This window comes from Vanessa tameamea, chromosome 16 (genome assembly GCF_037043105.1).
Source record: "Vanessa tameamea isolate UH-Manoa-2023 chromosome 16, ilVanTame1 primary haplotype, whole genome shotgun sequence".
In the NCBI taxonomy this organism is placed as follows: domain Eukaryota; kingdom Metazoa; phylum Arthropoda; class Insecta; order Lepidoptera; family Nymphalidae; genus Vanessa; species Vanessa tameamea.
In genome coordinates this window covers 11,502,161-11,524,990 of record NC_087324.1, presented here as the reverse complement: position 1 = coordinate 11,524,990, position 22,830 = coordinate 11,502,161, and the positions used below count along the sequence as shown (strand labels likewise).

General features: G+C 33.2%; 1 protein-coding gene across 2 annotated transcripts in view; it reads left to right on the top strand.

Moving 5' to 3' along the window:
• LOC113394254 (netrin-B-like) overlaps window positions 1-21,851 on the top strand; it is a 170,722-nt gene extending 148,871 nt beyond the window's left edge. Inside the window, exons 2-7 of one of the 2 annotated variants that reach the window (XM_026631493.2) lie at window positions 9,944-10,132; window positions 13,635-13,784; window positions 14,215-14,277; window positions 17,827-17,898; window positions 18,402-18,603; window positions 19,259-21,851. In XM_026631493.2, coding sequence (XP_026487278.1) covers window positions 9,944-10,132; window positions 13,635-13,784; window positions 14,215-14,277; window positions 17,827-17,898; window positions 18,402-18,603; window positions 19,259-19,409 — 827 coding nt within the window. In that variant the 3' untranslated portion in view covers window positions 19,410-21,851. Of the gene's footprint in view, window positions 1-9,943; window positions 10,133-13,634; window positions 13,785-14,214; window positions 14,285-17,826; window positions 17,899-18,401; window positions 18,604-19,258 lie in introns of both variants that reach the window. The other variant, XM_026631494.2, reaches the window with a different exon arrangement.
• The last annotated feature ends 979 nt before the right edge of the window (window positions 21,852-22,830 follow it).

Genomic DNA, 22,830 nt, shown 5'->3' with positions numbered 1-22,830 from the left:
TAACATCATTCATAAACCTATGTTATACAGTGAGCCTAGTGTGACTTTTTTTGCTTATTCGATAGCGTTGACGTTTACTGCGATTTGTATGTAATCAAAACAGCGCTGTCTAGTGACAGAAATCGGAATCACAATTAATAAGTCCGAGTTTTTAACTTCGCCGTTAACGAGTATCGAACATCGAATTGAGTTCGAAAGTGACAACGTTACCTCTCGTGATTGGTTGTTTCCAGTATTTTACGAGTGCGGGCGGCAATTTTGACAATTAGGAAAGGAAAATATACGTTAACGAGATTGTGAATTTATACGAGTAATTTTGTAAAACTTGCACTAGGCATACACGTCTATGTCAAATTTCATAGCGATCGTTTCAATGGTTCAGCCAACGTACCAAACAGACAAACATAATTACATTATTATTAGTTACAAAATAATGTCGTTATCAACTCTAAGATCCCTCGCAAAGTAATCGGATACTTGCAGACGCAACGCAATTCAGATAAACTACCCCAGGGTTAAAACTGCCACTCGAATGTAACGATCTTATTAATTAATTTCATCCCCATGTATTACTAAGAAGGTAATAAAGACTATAATTAATTTTGATATTCGCACGTATCATATTTAATGTACACGTGCTCTTTAATATTAAAGTCTCAAAATTGATATAATTAGCACCAGCAGTATATTTGTTCGCTTGCTTCATATTGCCATGTTGGTTGACGATTATAGCAGCTGTATCCTTTGGTATGAATAGTCTGAAAAAACTCCTATCTATATATATAAGCTATTAGCTATATTAACAAGCCTCTGTCCCGTCTGCACACGGGTCGACATAAAACGTTTAAGTCACGTGTATAGTTGACTCTTTTTTTTGGCATTTTCATCAAACATCGCGTCAAAATTCGAAGTTCCATCCACACCATTTAGATGTCCGAAAATCTACAACAGCGCGATTTTTAAGTCACTTTCCGTCTCGCACAACCACTCTGTGAAACCAACTTTTGCTGGCGGTTTTTCCAAACCAATACAACTCGGAAACCTTCAAGTAAAGTGCCTATACTAATTTTTAAAGGCAACGCACCTGCGAGCCTCGTGGTGTTGCATCCATGGGCGGTAAGCCAACTGCTCGTATGTCACTTATATAAGATTTGAATATATATGTATATATATATATTTCAGCCGATTTACGCAAATCTTAATAAATTATACACCTACCAAAAACCTTCCTCGTGAACCACTCCATCCATTGTTGAGAACCGAAAAAACGTTCTATGGTTTTTGATAACGCGTTCAGATAGATAGACCCGGTAAGGACTTTAGTTTATAATACGCAATAATATAACATACATATAATATATTCGACTTGTAAACTTTATTTACCTGGGTGTTTTATTATACGTAATGGAGGGAAGATATGAGTAATACATAAATTATATTACAACGCTCCTTATATTGGCAATTACAAGTTCGTATAAGCACGAACGGTAACGGAGTCTGGAATGTTCGATGATTTTTCAGACTTGAACACACGTTATAAGAATCGTCGAATCGCTTTCCTAATGAAACTATTTTCACGAAGAGTTTACAAAGAGATATTACAAGATTTCCTTTTGACTGTTCACGCAAAAACTACAAATAGTTTTTTTTTTTTTTGTGAAGTCTTTTCAATTACGGTAAATGTATTTGGACTAGGGCACGTATTTACCACTGTTACTAAATAAAATACTACCTTTTGTAATCACCATTAGTACAAGTTTATATATTAACTGAAAGAGATAGATATATTGTAACATAACTACTAACATAGTTGGTGGTAGGGCTTTGTGCAAGCCCGTCTGGGTAGGTACCACCCACTCATCAGATACCGCCAAAAAGGTGTGTTCCGGTTTGAAAGGTGAGTGATCCAGTGTAACATCTTGGTTACCAAGGTTGGTGGCGCATTGGTGATGTAAGCAATGGTTAATATTTCTTACAGCGCTATTGTCTATGTGCGGTGACCACTTACCATCAGGTGTCCCATATGCTCGTCCGCCTACCGATGTCATAAAAAAAAAATATCATAAAGATATCTATACTAATATTATAAAAACGAAAGTAACTTTGTCTATCTGTTGCACTTTCACGGCCAAACCACTGTAACGAATTTAATGAAATTTTGTATGAAGGAAGAATTCCAAGGAATGATTTTATGCGTTATATTTCTTATTCCTACCACCTGACGACCAATCCCTAAAACGGGAAAGAAACCGCGAGCGATAACTAGTAATGAATACATTTTATTTTCTACTAGCGACCCAAACCGGCTTCGCACGTGTGCAGTTTATGAAAAAGAAAATTATATGATATAAATATAATGTACATGATACGACTTGGGAACCTTCAAGAGCCTACACCTTCCTTAAAGGCCGGCACCGCACCTGCGAGGCACCGGTGTCGCAGATGTCCATGGGCGGTGTCACTTCCCATCAGGTGAGCCTCCTGCTCGTTTGCCACCTCTTACAAAAAAAGCATTCTGGAATAATAGAGATTTGTACCACTGAAAAATTTCAAACATTACCCCCTACATACAAACAAACAAATTCTACCTCTTTATATTTCCTCACAGCATTTGCAATCGTACTTCTTCTGTATCAGACTTATACGTAGGTATGACCTTATACCGGAAAATTGTTTTTATTAATGAAATTAGTTATATTTATATAGAGCAACCCGAGTTTTGCTCAGCTCTTCAAACAACGCTGGATCTCTGTTTTTATGGTGTTTCTAAGTTTTAATCACTTACAACGTTGCCTGGAGCAGTCTCGGCTCTCCGGATGGGGAGGGTTGTAAATTACAAAAACATATATACATATATAAATATATGTACACATAATTATTGGAGAAAATTCGGTGTTATTTAACACCTGATGTCATAATTTTGTATACATTATAATATAATATTTAATACACTTTTTAATATGCTATTATATGAACTCGACGGGGAACCCTATTAACGAACGCTCGTAATCGGAAGTAAACGCCCTTTTCATCGAGTTCAGTGGCACTTTCTTCAACATTCATGGTCACGCGCTTCCGTAGTATTGAAACTACTACAGTAGCGTAAGCAGTGGCAGGCACTAAGGAGCACGTAGCGCGCACGTGATCGAATCGAGTACGTGCTATCGGCTACTTATTTTTTTCTGTTTTAGTTTATTGCATGAGCAAGCCCAACTGATAAAATGATAATAGATATTCTTTTTTGATTATTTTTTTTATTTATTTTTATTTTTATGTTTAAAGGTCTACAAAACAAAATGACAATCACAAAAATACACATGATTACATTTTTCATGATGTAGACACGGCATGCGTTTAATATTAAGTACCAATTAGCGTCTAGTCCATGAGAGCAGCAGATACCAAGCATACATTTTTTTTTTGTTTAATTTGAGTTATTTAATCTATTGAAAAGGTCCTAGAGTTGAGCAGGCGACTGTTTGAACGAGGGATGGAAAATTTTATGCATTGCAGGATATCGGACGAGTCAGTAAGCCCATGAATTAGCTTGTAAAGAAAGATATAAAACCTTTTCCAAGATAAGATAGATAAGTAGATTGAATACGTGGATTTTGACAGAAGATCAAGGTTCAAACCTAAGCAACACATAATCAAAAACAATATTATGTACTAATAAATCCACCATACTCTGAAACGGCATGGAATAAGCTCCAAATATTCACTCGTGAAGGAGAGGGATTCTTTGCCCATTATTGGGACATCAACGGGCTATTAATATACTTCACTTACTTTTACTTGGTGGTAGGGTTCTCTGTAAGCTCGTCTGGGTAGGTACCATGTATTTTACCGCCAAACAGCAATATTTTATATTACTGTGTTCTAGTTTGAAATATGAGTGAGCCAGTGTATCGATAGGCACATGGGTATAACATTTTAATTCCCAAAGTTGGCGCCTAGGGAATGTAAGGGCTGGTTAATAATTCTTACAGGCAAAAACCAGAACCGAACTTGTTAATCTACCTTCCAAATTAATTTAAAAAAAATCTTTACATAACATAAACATAACATAATCAGCCTGTAAATTTCCCACTGCTGGGCTAAGGCCTCCTCTCCCGTTGAGGAGAAGGTATGGAGCATATTCCACCACGCTGCTCCAATGCGGGTTGGTGGAATACACATGTGGCAGAATTTCGTTGAAATTAGACACATGCAGGTTTCCTCACGATGTTTTCCTTCACCGCCGAGCACGAGATGAATTATAAACACAAATTAAGCACATGAAAATTCAGTGGTGCCTGCCTGGGTTTGAACCCGAAATCATCGGTTAAGATGCACGCGTTCTAACCACTGGGCCATCTCGGCTCAAAAAAAAAATCTTTATGTTATAACATTCAGAACCGGTCCGTAAATGCCTTGCATGTACCGATCTTACAAAACCGCAAAAAAATTACGAATATATTAATATTTAATGTACAAGTGTATTTCTTATGTCATTATTCATAAGCAAAGTGCCCGTCAAGTTCATTCGTGGGAGCGATCATTTTTCTAAAGGCACGCTAAATTGATGAGTTAGCCTTCGAGTGCACTCTGCAACTTGATTTATTACCGACTAAGTATTGAGATCGAATACTGTTAGCTTTATTAGGTAACAGCGATGTTTGTATTTAAAATAATATTATTTTATTTACATTATCTAGAGTCTGTATATGTTTTTGCGTTTTACGCGCGTCACATTTATCAAATATTTGATTGTGTCGTTGGTCTATTGGCTAGATATAAGGTCACAGATCGCGCAGACGCAGGGCTCAAACCCTAGATCGGGCCGATAAAAAGTTTTTTTCTCGATCGAAAAAGTTTCAGTAGCAACCCGATTATCCCATGCCTTAAAAACTATACGTGAAAACCGTTTGTTATGCGCCTGAACTTTTTCCGTCGTGTCAGATTTACCATCAGCTTACGATATACAAAATGAGTGCATCTTTATTAGGTACATATTAGATAATATGTCCTGCGTAATTTGCTGGTCCTTGCGATTGGTCGCTGTAGCCACCGGTCAGGACGACATCATCACATATAATATCAAACTGGTGTATGTACTCATGTTCCACAGCCATATTTTTTTCTTCATCATAATACTATCTCTGTTCTGGTTCGGAGATGCTCGATTGAACAAAATCGATAATGATGAATACATTACATCTTAGACAATTTCTGTGACGTTTGGATTATTGAACAGTGACGTCTTTAATAAGGTTTTAAGACTGGCGCAATATCTTATATGTGTGATGATGCCCCCTTAAACCATTTGTGTGACGGCGTTCTTTACACAAGAGCCAAATTAGCGGGAGTTTTTTTATTCATTCAATAAATGGTCAAATTAAACTTTGCAGATAGATCAACTTTATAAGTAATGCACACACTATTCCTTACAATATCAAAGACATGCCAAACATGAGATTAAAGTTGAAACGTCCCTTGTGCAATAACAGGCTCGATGAACCTCGATACCGGAAATTGGCTCGCGGTAGGATAATTGATGAGTGAAGGGTTCTTACACAGCCGCGTTTTCATGTCCTAACCGTAACACATTTACGTCCGAGCCAGAAATTGTATTTATTTATTTATTAATTTTACATGATTTACAGACTTCCATTTGTTGCGTTTTTGTCTTTATTGATAATATTATTTGTACTCTGATAAAATATTACAAATCTAAACTAAAATTATGCGCATGTGTGAACGAATATACCGATATTCTACTTTTATTGTGTTTCGGATTTACGTTTGAGTGTGCGAGTAACTTCAGGCACAAGAGACATAACTTCGTAGTTCCCGATGTTGGTGGCGCATTTGCCAATATCCCAACCAGTTGGCCCATTATCACGCCCTACTTTATGTTAAAAAAGAAAAAATAATAATATACGTAAACAAGGAGTAATAGTCGTTTATCGTAAGGTCCAAATGAAATAAACAATAAGTCACTTCTCAACACAACAGTGCAACAGTATGGTCTAGATAATTATTTTCATAACAATAGATATAAAAACATCCGTCCAAAGAATGTGAACCAGACCAACGTACAAAGGGACGTCTCCGGCCATCTGTTGCTAGACATATTACCAACAGATCATGTGTTGACAGTTTTATGTGGTGCGCACGCGCATCCAGCCTGAATTATGACTAGAGTTATGACTCCGGCGTATCCTCATAAACTGGACTGAATTATTCGTATAATCTGCATAATGTTGTAACAGTTTGTTCCAACTGTATATTATTTATTAATAAAAAAATAAAATTATACTCACTAATATTATAAAATTGTATACATTTGTTTGATTATATAATTGTTATGTTTTCACGTCTTAACTATTCAATCATAATGAAAGTTTAAATGATACGGAATTAATTCCTTTAAATCTAGATATATTTTTTAATTTTTCTTTTTTTTTTATAATATTTTAAGAGTATTAATTTCCGATCGATGTGAATGAAACAAGCTGACGTAATTTCCGTTTAAGATCGTTAGTAACGGCTCAATTACGTGTCATGTCATTTATCACGTGACAATCAATAATAGTAACACAACCTGTTTGTTCAGATGTCGGATTGCGTTATATTTTTCATGCCATCAAACTAAATGTAGGTTGAAACAAATTTTAACCGACCGTAAAATATATGTATGTTTGTTATATCAAAACCCACACGACTATTTTTCGTCCTATACTTGAATACTTTCAACAAGTCCGTATTACATGAAATTTACGGTGCCGGAACGTCGACATTAACTGCGAGACTAGTCCACAAATTGAAGGTCGTTCAGGACACTGTGGTGCGAGCTCTGCTTGGAGTCTCTTTGAAGGACGTTGCCAACAAAGCTTTAGCAGACTGAAGTGATGGACTGATCCCGTGTATCGAAGGATCGGAATCGGAAAGTAAGGTTTTTTATTTCATACAATATGTGATCAGGTTTTAACGTAGTATACCTACTTATATTTCAAAATTATACCTATTTATATTTCCCGTGATTTTTACAAAATTACCTGGAGTTTGAAGCTTTTATTCAGCTTCATGACCTAAAGGTTTCGACGGCCAAATATTACTAATTTAATAAGCAAAGAGATTGAAATTAAGGAAACAAAAAAATCTAAAACGCGACGATAGGTTGAATTTAATAACAAAGTGGATTTCGCTAAGTAATCTCATGAAAGTGCCTCGAAGATCCTTCGCGTGGATTGTGTTAATGTTTTATGATCGCACCCTTATAGTAGAAATAATAAGTGTAATTAAGATAGACGAGGAAAATGCTGTCTACGTCAGAAGGCGCATGGAACTCTCGGCTTATTTACTTTTAGGAAGAATTTATTTAATATAATATTTGATAAGTTATATCATTCATATATAGAGGTAGAATACCTAATGATGTGGCAGTTCTTCTCGGTCGAGTCTACTTTCCGAAACGGCGGTAACTTTAAATTAACTCAGCACTAACATTGACGATTGAATTGTGCTTTTATGAGCCTACTTGAACAAAGAATATATTTGATTTTGTCTAATGTCTTGTAAAACAAATTCTGGTTAGTGTACAATACTACCTGTGTGACAGCGATGTATAAGTTTAATTTATGTCAAAACTATGATAAAGTATATGTATTTTTAATCTTACCTCAAATTTTATGAAAATACTTATTTAATGAAATGATAATAAAAAAAACAAAACGATTTCAGCAAATGCAAACTTTTTATATTTACTGAATTAAAACGAATAAATCACAGAAATTAAATAACGCGTCTTCCTTTAAACAATTTGAAACCCTTGCAAAACTTCTCGGTATAAATTCAGTAACATTCGCGAAGGATTTTCTTATCACAAAATGGCAGAGCACCGCGGAGTCTTTGCATAAATTAGCAATAGGTTAATTCTAAAAGGCGAACAAATGCAACGTCAGCTAATGAGGAACATAAAGATGTGAAAGTCAGGTCTCTGTTAAGGTCAATCTGTATTTTATATATCATTTGACTTCGTTTATGGGACCTTTTGGTTATGAAGGTTTTGGATTCCCAAGGGAATCGTTGTATTATAAATTTCATTCATGTAGACTTCCACGAGCACTTTGTATCGTTTTAGGATCAAGTGCAAAGCAACGTCTAGTTATAAAGATTCAACATAGAAGAACAGACAAACTTATTAATGAAATTATAGTAGAAAGATACTTTGGTATTCTGTGGTCATCTTACATCGTCAAAGTGCCACCAGCCAGATAATCTAAGATATTGTACCCTCGAGTGTTTAATTATACTAACAAACTCACCATTCAAAGTGTGATTGTTTGATCGGTTTAATGTCGTCAAAGTTATGTCGTGATGCTAATATATCCTCATATAATGTGCACGTTAAAAGTTTGTACTATGTTATTATAAAGAGTTATAACGACTAGGCTTAAAACATACTAATATTGCGGGTGCAATGCTGCTACATTACATTGCAACGGATTAAACTCTAAATCTACTCCTTAAGAGGCTTTGACCAACAGTGGGATACTTACAGTCTGTTAGTAACCGTATATCTACATTATGTTAGTAAATGAATTTACAACATGTAATGAGAAAACCGGACAGATGATAATTTACTGATTACTTGCGAATAAGAATAAAGTGTATTATAATTTGTTGTATTTTACGTATGACTATACGATTTCACGAAGCACATGTCCATTGCGTTTTATTCACGTCTCGTAGTTCGTAGGGCAGATCGCATGTGATAAATGTATAATTTATAATATATTTATTACAGTAACGTAATATCAATGAACAAAAATAAGATGTAATATTTAAAAAAAGTATATATTCAGCACTTGTCGTTACAAAATTAATGTCAATATTCATAACTATATTTATAATTAATAAACTAACATCAAGACAAAATCAATTATGGACAGATTTAAAAGCATTATGCGTATCATATAAGTATTAAAAAATGCTCTACAACATATATTTTTAATCTATTTTTTAAATTAAAGTTACACTACTACACGTGGGGATCAGAAATAAACACAGCTTAAAAAAAAAAAAATCAATAGTTATATCGAAGTAATAAATAATAATGTCTGTACGCTTAATTGTTTAATATTTGGGTGGCTTCAACGTTACTGGACCTCGTGCGTGGAATCGTCGTAATCGGAGAAGCTAGGGCGTTATTAATTGCTCACATTTGCAGGCGACGTGTGCAACAGTTGGCTAATGTGGTCATATGTTACTTTCCCTGGAGTACCGCAAGATCATTTGTCTGAATAAACATTATTAGAATCTAGTAAACATTTGCATGGAGATATTAACCTTTGAGCCATTTCGTATGCGAACATCTGTATATTATTGATTTAATACGTGACATAAAGTTTTTGGTGTTGCTCTATTTAAAAATGAATTACTGATGATAAAATTAAACTCGGTGTATCCCTAAATAACATAACCTAAGTATTGTTTTTGCAACTATAGCAGAAAATCTTTATATTATAAAAATATTTATTTCTTCGGTTGCCATCAATATAAAAATAACATTAAATTTGAGTTTAAATCCGTAGAACAAATTTCACTATACTGTCTTCCGTGTATTTCTAAAGGTAGCGCGAGCATTAAGTTATGTGTTTAATGGAATAAATATATAAAAAATGTAAAAAAATATAAAATATGTAAAAAAATATTAATTTACCAAAAAAAAAAATTTACTTATTTTTTTCTCAAACTTTATTTAACTAATAAACAATTTATAACCATAGACTACAACTATTTCTCTTTCTTTATATTTCTTTTGTTTATTTGCTAGCGTTCTTGCCACCATTCCACGTACGTCATGATTTATAGAGTAGTTATTTTAATTGTTTATTTGTATATAATCATAAATCAATAATCGATTAATATATATAAGATTTTCTTTCTGTTTTTCTAGAATGCAACTGCAACGGTCACGCGAGACGATGCCGTTTCAACATGGAGCTGTACAAGTTGTCCGGACGTGCGAGTGGCGGCGTGTGTCTCAAATGTCGCCACTACACAGCGGGCCGACACTGCCACTATTGTCGCGAGGGCTACTACAGAGATCCTACGAAGCCAATCACTCATAAGAAAGCTTGCAAGCGTAAGTTTAATCAAATCGATAATATTAAGCAATACAAGCAACTTGAACAATAATTTTAATTATTATCACAGGTTTATAGGATATGTCCAAGTACATTGTCTCCCTCGCTTCCCTGTAGGATATATAGTACGATACATATGGATACATAGCATTTCTCAATATATGGGCAATTTAAAGGAAAACTATTTTATTTTTTCTAATATAATTGTAGAATGATCCAGCTTTGTGTTCAAACATAAAACAAAATTAACCTTTTAATTTAGCATAGATGAAGCACCGGTTCAAATTGAATTATGTTGTACCGATAAAAATCAAACAAAAAAACCTTGGTAGGTCCTCTTTTTGTTATCTATTTATATCATAAAATGTATTAAAAATCGCTTTGATTAATAATTTGTTAATGATTTTTTAACATAAAATTCAAATTAATTCATTGGTACAGTCAGTTAAAAACCAGCTTATACAAGGCAAACATCTAATTAATCATTTAAAAAAAACTAATTATACACATATTTATAATATAATAATACGACAAAAATACAGATAAAACAGTGTAAATATGTATTTCAAAATAAAATATACATTTTTTATTTTTTACAAAGTATAACCATTTAAAAGTACATATGATAAATATAATAAGTATTTATAACCTTTATTACACTGTACGTCTGTGAAAGAGGTTATAACGTTAACTGTTATTTTTATTTAAACTATAAACTTTATTAAAAATACAAGGCGTAAATAGCTCGGTGTAACATGTTGCTTAAATAAGTTACAGATAATATACGTAAAGGTATGTCGTTGACCAAGTATAAAAATAAATAAGGAACCGTAAAAGTTTAACTGGTTTTTGAGTCAATTTAAACACAGTTAACGTTTGTTGCCAGTATTTGTTTATATAATTTATTTATTTTTAATTTATAATCTATGCCTTACGTTACATTGTATTGTACAAGTTAAAAAAAAAAAAGTTAAAGGCAAAATTAATGTTTGTCTGAATAATTCTAAATTAAATTTGGCTGCATAAAAAAGTATTTATACAGGATCAAAAAGATCTTTGCTAAAATCATCTCGAATCAAATCAAAAGGATCGACCGCAGTTACCAACATCCAATTATTAGAATAGTCTCAGGCAGGTACAGGAAATTCGTAGTAACCACAAAGGAGGCTAGTTTAAGCATATTGCTACGTATCGTGATTCGTATTGTTTCGGGTCGTATTCACACAAATGAACTCTCTCAGACATATGCACACATTCTCAGGAACACGCAACACATGCTGAATAATGGAAACACATATTTATTTATTTGTGAAACAAACAATTATAATTACACTTAATAGTAAAAAACAAATATAAGAAAAACATAAATCGATCAAGTTTCCACTTAAAATTAATACAAACAATTGACAACTTACATTAAAAAATAAAAACAAAAACAGAAAGTATAAAAAAGTAAAGCAAGTAAAACAGTTATAGTTTAATAATATGACGTAAACTTAATTAAAATTCACTAATTTTTGAGTTAAATATATCTAATTCGTTTAAATACACGTTTAAGTGTGTACGTAACATAATAAAGTTAATTCTTTCTTTTCACGTTGTTGCGGTTATATAGTTATTATAATCGCTTAGTTTATTTTTAAAAATTGCAAAACAATTAATTTAAAAATAACTTTACTTAATACTTATAAAAAAGAGAAAAAACGTATTTATATTTTTTATATTGGTCCACCGAAAATGTTCCAAAAACATTTTTTTTTAAAAATAAAAACATATTTTCTTAATATAAATGTTTTCATTTAATTTACTGTCGATACCACAATTGCTTTTGTTTTATTTAAAATGCTTACTCAATACGCTTAACTATTTAGTGTCAGGACTTTTCCAGTACAGTGTACATCTACCATAAAACTACATCACAAAATATCACACAGTATCAGCGCAACCATGCCACAATGTAATTCTAAGACCCAATCCGATGCCACCGACCCGTGCCCTTATAAAACCTCTCTGGAGACCCATTTCGAAAACTCCGTAAAGGGTCTGCGAAGTCGTTCGACGATTTCCGGGACGATTTTTATGTGAAAACTATTCGTTCAATGCTTTGCTGGGTCCCGCTTTTATACGTTTACAACTGGCTCTCTGCGAATTACGACGCTATTCTTTGACCGAAAACTATTTGATAGCTAACAAATCTTGTTGTATATTTCTTTTGAATTATTTTGTTTTTGGGGACTTTTTTAATCTTAATATTGATAGCTGTATATTGTAACACTTTCGCCCTTAAGGTGAAATCAGACGGTTCATTTTTTGTTCATTTTGCATCTTTCACTCAAAGTGACACGTCTAAACACAAAGTGAAACAAAAGTGCCGAATGAATTCATTAGTGAACTGATCCAACGATGTTGGATCGGTTCATTCGGCATCTTTCATTCCCACTCCGAATGAACGAAAAATTAACAGTCTGGACACAGTGAACGTTCACTCGGATATGGCCATTTTGTCTCGAACGCTGTAGCAGACGGCCGGTACGTCAATGGAGAAACAAGTAATAGAAGTTCTTCAAATTTACTGTTATCCATTCGCAGATGATTGCAATATGATTCTGGATCTTCATCAGCTAGTTCTCTCTTCTTTTTTTTATTTTGTACTGCCTGCCTGCCTGATACAGTAAAAGGTCGCACATTATAGTTACTAAATATTATGTGTTACGTTTACTTAACAAGACAGCAAATGTACGCCGATATAAAGTTAAACTTGTACTGGGATCTAAACATTTAAATTCAGAAGGATTCCCGTTGCGAAGTCATTAAATATGTATCGAAACTATTTTAAAAAAAGTTTAGAGAGTCGTATGTGTCATTCATTTGTAAAAAAGAAACCATAATTTGCAGCGAAAGGCCCTTTAATAATTCTGTCGAAATCGAGGGCACCATCTAATACTCCCAAAATGACACTGTTAGGTTAATACTCTCAGTACATGACAGACTTCGTTCAGCTAATGTATCGTGTCCCAATCCGGCCACGTTGCAAAGGCTTGCAATCTAATGAAAAAGCTGGAAAATCAGTTGAGGTTCTCTGAGCAACAAATCCTTTTTCAGTTACAAAGGTAGAGTAATGATGTGGTCTTTACGTCATTATAGTAATGCTTTAGTTTGTACATTACTACTTAGTATACATAGAACTACAGTAATACTTCGTATTGTTGTGGGATGATTAAGCCAATTTAACTACAGGCACAATGAACATAACATCTTAGTTCCCAAAGTTGGTCGAGCATTGGCGATGTAAGGAATAGTTAAAATTTCTTACAGCGGCACCTGCCTACAAAATTCCAGTTTAAAAATGGAATGGCCCTATTACTATCCAACCGAATAAAACTATTAACGGCATCACCTTCTAATATTAATCTGAGAATATACCGGAAAAAACCGGTTCGTATCATATTGGTCATGTTAATTCGATAAGCTCTAAATAATTTATCTGTATTTCCAAAACAGCATGCGACTGCCACCCGGTCGGAGCAAGTGGTAAAACATGTAATCAGACAAGCGGTCAGTGCCCTTGTAAGGATGGAGTGACAGGCACGACGTGCAACCGATGTGCTAAGGGCTACCAGCAGTCGAGGAGCCACATCGCTCCTTGTATACGTAAGTGGAGGAAAATTTGAAAGGTATAAGATTCAAACCGATTAGAATTGGGGTCTATCTTAAATAGAGAATCAAATATTACCAAAGCTGCTTTTAGAACAGTTGAAGACGTTCATGGCGAACCTCAAAGGGATATAAAAAGTCTAAATACGGGGTATGGGGCTTTCTAATGGGGCATTAATATTACCTATGTGGGATTTAAAATTATCATTACAAATTGTCATCGTGAAAAAAAAGTCCATAGATTTATTGTTAAAATATATAAACATTAAATTAAATATTTTCCTTAACAATAATTAAGTAATATTTATAATCGTTGATGTCGTAATAACAAAATATACAATATACTTTATAAGCAATAGACAAGATTTATTTGTTTTTTAATATATTTATGAAGTTCCATACCATATAACTACAATTATTTTTACAGGCATACCTCGTGTGGTAACGGCAGTTCAGGCGATGGAAGCGGTGGACGCAGAGCCGGGGCGCGGTAAGTAGTAAGTGGACCTTCAGCACTCTCACCTCATCACACTGCATGCTGGTTCTCTTTCACGGTATAAACTACCAGATCCAACCATTAATCAAAGTACTTCCAATCTTATGTAAAACTGTCACCTGACTTTTGGTGATACACTATTTTAAACCCTCCCTTTAAGTATTATAATTATTTTAGATAGAATCGCATAACACTTTTTCCATCACGAGTTTTCCCAATAGTGATGACAGAATTTCAATTCTCTGAGCCAAAAATTAATCGATTCCTGTCAGATATTGATGCTACATATTTAAAAAATGTCTTATCCTATTAATACAATATCTATGTTCCTGTGTGCCAGGGTGGTGATCACTTCATCAACTTTGTACCCATTTTCCTGTCTATTTTATAAATAAAAATAAAATGATGTTCCAAATGAAACGGAGCTGTGATATAGTTTTTGGATATACTATCTCATTCAAAATCTCTTTCAATTATAACGAACGCAACCGAGCACTTTGAAACAAGTTTTGATAAAATAATAGCTGATATAAATCAAAACGAGCGTACGTTGTTTCACAATATTGATCGATATATTCGGATGATCGCTTACAAAATTTACTACGGGAGACTTCCTAACATTCATCACTTTTATTATTTATACCTATATCAAGAAATCTATATAAAAATAAAAAGTACAGAAACATGTAATAGCCATCCCACTGCTGAGGCGAATTATTGGACGGTTTGGTGAATAAATTAGTGGCAGATTTTCATCCGACCTATAAAGATTTCATCGAGGTTTCCTTGACCATAAAATGAGAAGTTAATTATAAAAACAAATTAAGCACGTGAAAACTCACTAATGCTTGCACAGATTTTAAACTGGAATATTCAGCAAAAGACAATTCACGTGTTTCAACCACAGGGCCAAATCAGCACATAAGAACTCCCGGAAAATTTCCATTAACACCCAACACAATTAGAGCCCTTTTTTACTACTTAACCATTCCAGACCAGATTTAAATAGATATAATTTTAAACTATTATTAAAAATCACAATTACTTTAAGAATCACAAAAGACTACACAGAACCTTAATAATGTATAGATTTAAATCTTGCCATAAAAATATCCGAGAGAAAATCAACATATGAAATGTACGAACATACGGGAAATATGGCCTTATGAAACAAAAACACTGCTGCGTTTGAGGAGCTAACAAAACCGAGGGTTGCGACTTTTGATTCTCACTTCCCTGGCGGAATCATTGTTGGCGCGGAATCAACAACTTTCAAAGGCACTCTTAATATCTTAATGATACACATTTGAGTATCATTAAGGTAATTAATATTTTGTAGCCCTTTCCCTGTTTCGCATGGGTAGTATATAAAGATTATATCAAAGGTCTAACATAAATTAAATATTTTGTAGATTATCCACTTTATTGGGCCTACGCAAAATTCCCACCTAAGTTATATCGGTTAAATCGGCTATTATGTTTAAATCGGTTGAATGTCAAAAATTAACATTAAAAAAAATAGGTTGTAATTTAGTAGTACATATCAAAGGACATAAAGAAAAAGGGGGAAAAGTGAAAAATGCATGGACGCAAAATTCGTGGATGTGAAAATTGTGATTATTTGCAATAATATTCAAAGTATGCGGAATGCAGTAATATATTTTTTGTTGAACTTGTTGTCCCAAACTTTTCCTTTGATATTCTGTTGCTAACTTTGTGCGATTACTAATAAAGTAGAAAGATACACTACATTTTCTAACTTCTAAATAAGACTTAATTTACGTCCAAAGCTACTACTAACTACGTCAAAGAAAATGTTCATTACAAACGGTTTTTTTTTTTATAGTAAGAACATTTTCCTGTTTGTTGTCAAACAGCTGGATATTTACAGGCTCATTTAATTAGCAGTGCATCCTTGGAGTTGCAAATATATTATCTCTGTAACAGTTTAACATTAACATTTTCCAATATAAATAATGCAAATTGTGAATTTGTAGACTAAAGAACCAAGTAGTAATTAGTTCCTGTACACAGGAACTAATTACTACTTAGTACACTAAAGACCAATAATTCATGCGATTTAATTAGAAAGGATATAAGAAAGCATCTTTAATACAACATAGATCTTTCCATAAAAATATTCTGCTTTAAGACCGGCTGTTGGTCAATCTACTAGAAGTATTGAATCCTTTAAGCCCTTAAAACATCATCCAGCTATCTCCTTAGAAATAACCAGAATTGAGCCAAAATGTGTTTATTTGATCTGAATGCTGTTCAGCTGTGCTGTGAAATATTACTTAATCGCTTTTAACTGTTCCTCATCATCGACGACTGCTATTAATTTCCTACGTCCAATTTGTAGCATTATTAATGTCAACATTTCTCCTAATAATCTCATAGATATCAAAATACATTAAAGTCATTACGATCATCTTAAATTTTACATCTACATTAAATGTGTCATGAAATTCAAATTATCTTATGCAACGGTAGAACTAATGGTGATGAGATATCTAATGGGATTAATATTTTAAATGGATATCAAATTAATATTCTTTGACCTTATACTTATCTAACGTCTCCATTATCAAGCTCTCATTGTTTATACCGTGATCGACTACCTTGTCAAAGAGTGAATGTATTTTAACGACGTCTATTTTTAAAATTATTAAATAACTTTGTTAGATCTTGTTGAAAATTATTGTCATTAAAATTTTAATAAGTAATTTCATTTATGAAAACTAAATATTTATTACTTTCCAAGATAATTCTTTCCACAGTTTAGAGGTTACTTGCCTCGTTAGAATCATTTAATTCCTCGTCTTGTTTAGTATCGTCTTAAATTACATTCTCTTCGTTTTTATTAATTTGCACCTTTTGATGATTTCAACCGTCCGTATGTTTAAACGTTTCAACGAAATTTTGTTTCCAGGCTTGTTTTATTGTTCATCACAAAACTCATAATCATTATTTTCTTTCCTTTTATGTTTTTAATCAACACAATCTGTGTTAAGTGCGAGGAAGGTAAACATTTTATGTATTTCCCTTTGTTATCTAGATTTTATTAGATGCTATAATTAGTTATAGTTATATATGAATATCATTGCATTTTTATAATATTTTACTATTGTTCTTAGAGTTTGACAAGTTTTCTTATTTCAATTGCATTCAAATTCACTTTGATTCGATTAACAAAAATATATCTGTAATCTATTTTCAGAATTGCTAACTAACGGCATTACTTATTAACGTTGTTGAGCTGTGTTTTGTTGAGCATTGATGTATCTCTTTCTAGTATCACCAATTTGATATTGGAAAGAAGAAGACAATATCGTTTATCTCAGCACCGCCTAAGCAGTATTTATAAGTAAAGCCGTTAGTCGTTAGAACTAACATTGTGTAAATAGCAAGAAGAACTGATAGATTGCTTTTGTAAAATTTAAACATTACATAAATATTGCGATAAAATATATGTAGACTTTTTGTTATTGTGACTTTTTGGGACGTGTGGATATAATCTGACTTGTAACATGTATGCCACAGCGGACCAGTGCGGACGGTGCCGCGCAGGCGCACGAACTCTCAACCTCAACAAGTTCTGCAGCCGAGACTACGGTGAGACATTTAAACTTTTAATGAGACAAAACTATAACATGCTAGTAAGAGTACCCACTTTGTACACAAAGTCTATACTCAAAAAACGTTATAATGTTAGCACGAAATAAATCGAAATTAGCTTGCCGCGCATTACTGCACCTTAACATAAAAGGACGGGAAACGAAGCTCACAGTAGTCGTATATGATGTGTAACTTCTGATAACTCACCTTGGTGACCTTGGTGACCAATATCTAACATTATCATTATATCCTCTCAGTAAATGGGATGGTATCATCTGTCGGCCAACACTAGCACCGCTCGCTCATTGGTCCAATCAAATAGCGCGCTCTTCCCCGGCTTCCCGTTACACATTTCCGTCCCTTTTCTCGAAATCACTTCCACAGAATGCAAGAAAGCGAAAGGAAAGACATAAATAATCGGCATTTATTGCCTCAAATTAATATAATTTTTGGATGTCTGACGTTGCTAGCATTATTTTATAAGGCATAATTACTTGCAGTCATAATGGGTCGGGTGGTCGGTCGCGAGGCGGCGGGCGGCGTGGCGAGCGCGGCGACGGACGGCGGCTGGGTGCGGCTGGCGCTGAGCGTGCAGGCCGTGTACAAGCGCGCGCCGCGGAGCCGCTTGCGACGAGGCGCCGTGGCACTGTACGTGCGCGCCGCGGACCTCGCCTGCAAGTGTCCCAAGATCAAGATCAATAAGTGAGTTTTTTAAAAATAACATTAGTTTATAAAAAGCATTATTTTACCTATCCGATATATTTTCTGTAATATAAAAAAACTGTTCCAAATATTCTGTTAAAAAAGAATAAACAAGACTTACATAAGTATTTTATATACAGGAACTTAATAATTATTATCTAAAATATCTAGTTACATGATAAAAAATAACTATAAAGATGGTTAAAAAGTGTAGAGTGTCTTGTAGGATAAGTATTAATTTAATTGTGACAATATTGATAATGAATATACATACTTACCTATACCTATTGATACGGAGTAAGTTACTATTTTTATATGTTTTGAATCTACATTTCAAAATACTTACAAAAGCCAACTAAAAGAATATTATACATACATAACTTGGAACCCAAGAAGGCTCAAATATCAAAACGAAGTCTTGTACTCGTTCCCGAGTCCTTTGATGCTGTAAAGGCCTTAATACAAACAGAAAAAAAGGATATCGTACCTGCAATTGACTGAAGGAAGAACCTACTGTGTTCGTTGTAAATAACATAATAGGTATTATATATTATATACGACAATAATATGTAAAAATAGAAACATAAAGATGTGTTGTTACTTTCCAACCTTGAAAATTATTGCATACTCTTAAATGTACTATTTTTCTTCACAGGTCCTATTTAATCCTAGGAGTGGAAAAAGAGGGGGCATCGTCTGGTTTGCCGGGACTGACGGTAGGAGATAGAACTCTTTTACTGGAGTGGCGAGACGACTGGCACAGACGCATCCGTCGTCTGCAACGGCGCGCCATCAACTGTCATTAGCGAGCGCGATTGCGTACACCAACTTTAAATTAACGTCAAGGATCCGTATGATACAGCCTAAGAAAGCATGAAGGCCTATTCGAAGGAGTTTGTAAGGTATTCCGTCTATGTTCCGTGCATATTGAAAGGATAGAATATAACTGCCATTAATGCTGATTAATAAAATAGATTGACCTAGTCGCAATTAAGAATATACAATAGTATCATGTTACTAATATTTGATTAATAGTTAACTTTAATGTAATTTTTTTTTAAATGTGAAATTCAAAGTTCGAACCTTTCACAGATGGTTAGTAAACACTTAAAATTTATTATCGTCCCTTAACACAACCCTTATGAATAAGAAATAGAAAACAATTATTGTGACTTAATTTCTTACTTCCTAGGATTTCGTTATCTGTACATGCTTATGTAACGAAAACTCTTTTGTTTAATAGAGTTTTTTTGTGAATGATGAACAATATTTTAAAATTAATTATTTATGAAACTTCGTCGTTAACTGTACCCTACTTGATTTATAAGATTATTTATTTAAATATCTAGATGCTAGGACTAACAAAATTTTCGTTCCATTTTATGCATTTTTGTGTAATTGTTATTTTATAATAAAAATGCGTATGTTGAAATTGTTTTTAAGTACTGGCAACACTGATTATATCATATGTCAAAATTGGCGCGATACCGCTTCTACGCTCTCTTTTGATACATGATATTATTTATTGTAAAATATAGATTTAGGTAATTTTGAAGATGATTCATCTCCACAAAGCATAGTCATAATGTTTTAACGTACCTCATTTATTAAGAAAACATTAGATAAGATTTACTGTCTATTTATTTATGAATAACTCCTTATCAAATATCCTTGTTATTGATTCATTCGCCAATATAATAATTTTTCATAACCTTTATTGTTTAATATAACGACATTTCTTGCCAAAGCAACTGTTTCGAAGTTCTCGAACGAGTACTTATATTTCTTGAGAATAAATATTTAGAAGTAGTTTTTTTACGTAATATTTTTCGTCGCCTCACTAAAGGTATGTACAGTATTATTAGCTTTACTAAAATATACATTAAGACAGTTTTAAACGTACATTTGACGCCAACATGTCCGACTCGCATCAAATTCGAATTCTATTTTCAAAGATTTAAATTTTGGCTTAAACGAACGTCATTCACATGTTCTACAATTTGAATCTGACAAAAGAAAACAATGTATTCAATAAGTGTATTTCTTGTACACTCATGTAATCATGTACAATTGAGCCGTCAAAATTATACGCTCAGGTACAGTTACAGACACAATGCAACAAATCATCTCGCCGCACGATGGAACAATTTACAATAATCCATTGTTGCTATTTGCGGCGTATCGCCGTCGGACAAACAAATATGGCGGTGTAATGGGCGCCGTAGGACGTTGAAAATAATATATACGAAAATATGTCTACATTTTTTTGTATACTTTTAAATTGAGACTGATTACTTTTTTTACTGTTCATCTAAAACAAACAATAAAACATATCGGACATATTCAATATGTTTCACTTCGATGAAACTGCTACTTATTTGAATTTAAAATTTAATAAAACAATGCATTTTTACAAAGTTTTTTGTTTTTTATTTCAATCATCGCAAAAAAGTTAGTATTCAATATTCAGCCTAGTATATTTTTATTTTTAATTGTTGTAATTGTATTGGCGCCAAATGTAAGTTTTTTAATTAATTAAAAAAAATAATCGTTTAGATAACGTATTTATAAACTTAGATATTTCGCTTGATTGTATTGCGGATTGTAAAAAGTGTATTTAGTTGTAGATCTATCTATTAACCTGTTTCTAGTTATGCATATCTTTAGATTTCGTAAATCGTATAGGGATATATATATTTTTGCGCGCTCATATCTGGTTTTTTTTTACAATTTCAAGCAAAGGCGTGCAAAAACTTGAAAAATATAGTATAGATGAAAAGATGTTAAGTGTATAGATATAGACAGTTTGTATTTTATTGTAATTTGTGAATACTTTTTTTTCTTCCAAAACAGCGTAGTTTAAAAAAATAATCTAAAAATTTAAAATCATTTATTAAAAATACATCACAATATTTATAAATGAAAATTAAATATAAAAAATAAATTACGCACAACAAAATTTATTTCGCTTCGAGTCAAAAATAGCTTTTTTAATCTGTGTTCAGGCAGCGGTTATATTTTAGGCTACACTTATTTATATTGTAAGGAATGTCAATTGAATTTAAGGCATGTGAAACACGAACGAGTTCATGGAACCAGAGACAAATATAAAGCTATAATTGTTTATGATTCCAATGATACGTTTGGAGTGTATTTGCGAAGTTGTGTTTTTATGATACCCTGCTCCTGTGATGTAATAAATGTTATTGGTTATATTTATTTAAAATAAAAGTACATTAATATACGAATTATGTTTTTTATTTTTAAATAGTAATACATATTAAATAACTTCAAATTTAATTAAAATAGTACTTAATATTTATATATAATACCATACCGTACCTGTATCCAGGTCGTATATCCAATGCCCCCCCCCCCACTCTACCAAGATTATTTTATTTATCTAGAAAAGGAGACAAGCAGCAATACCTATTATTGCCTTTGTGTTGAGACGGTTTTTGAGCTAGTGTAGCTACAGGCACAAGGAACGTAAAATCTAAGCTACAATGATTGGTGGCGCATTGGTAAAGTAACATTTAATACGGAGCTAATGTCTATGAGCAGTCGTTACTACTTACCATTAGGTGGCCCAAGTCCGCCTACAAATGCCACAAAAAAAAGAAAAAAGAAAAGGTACTAACATTGCAATCCTGTAACACGAACTTGATATAAATAAGCCGTTGTAAGACTGTTAAAGTTCCCCTGTCCACGAGCTCCACTTGATGATTTCCCTCGGGACACTCCCCTGATATCTTGATGGCAACACTTAATGTATCTGATGGGCATTTCTCTTGATATATTGACACACGTTATGACGTAAACGTGGAGGACGGAACGTGATGTAATAATCTTATCGTCATATGTTTATAGAATTGCTTGTGGGTAATTTTCTCCTTAACACAAGCTATTGAATTGCCTAGCTAGGATACAGTGAATTCGTCTCGTTAGGATAGCCAGTACCTGATGTATATTTTGTTTGATGACTATGTTATTATACACTGAGTTCTATATTGTTCTAGATCAACCATGTAGTCGTTCATAAATATGTTTTTGTGGAATAAATATTATTATTATTTTAGGAAGACACTAGCGACCTACTTCTGATAATGGGATCGATTGTTCGTATTGTGTGGTGTATAATTACTCAATCTTTAAACGGGAACACAGATGAATAGAGTTTTGATATTCAGCGGTATTTTTTTTGGTACCTATTCCCCTACACAATAC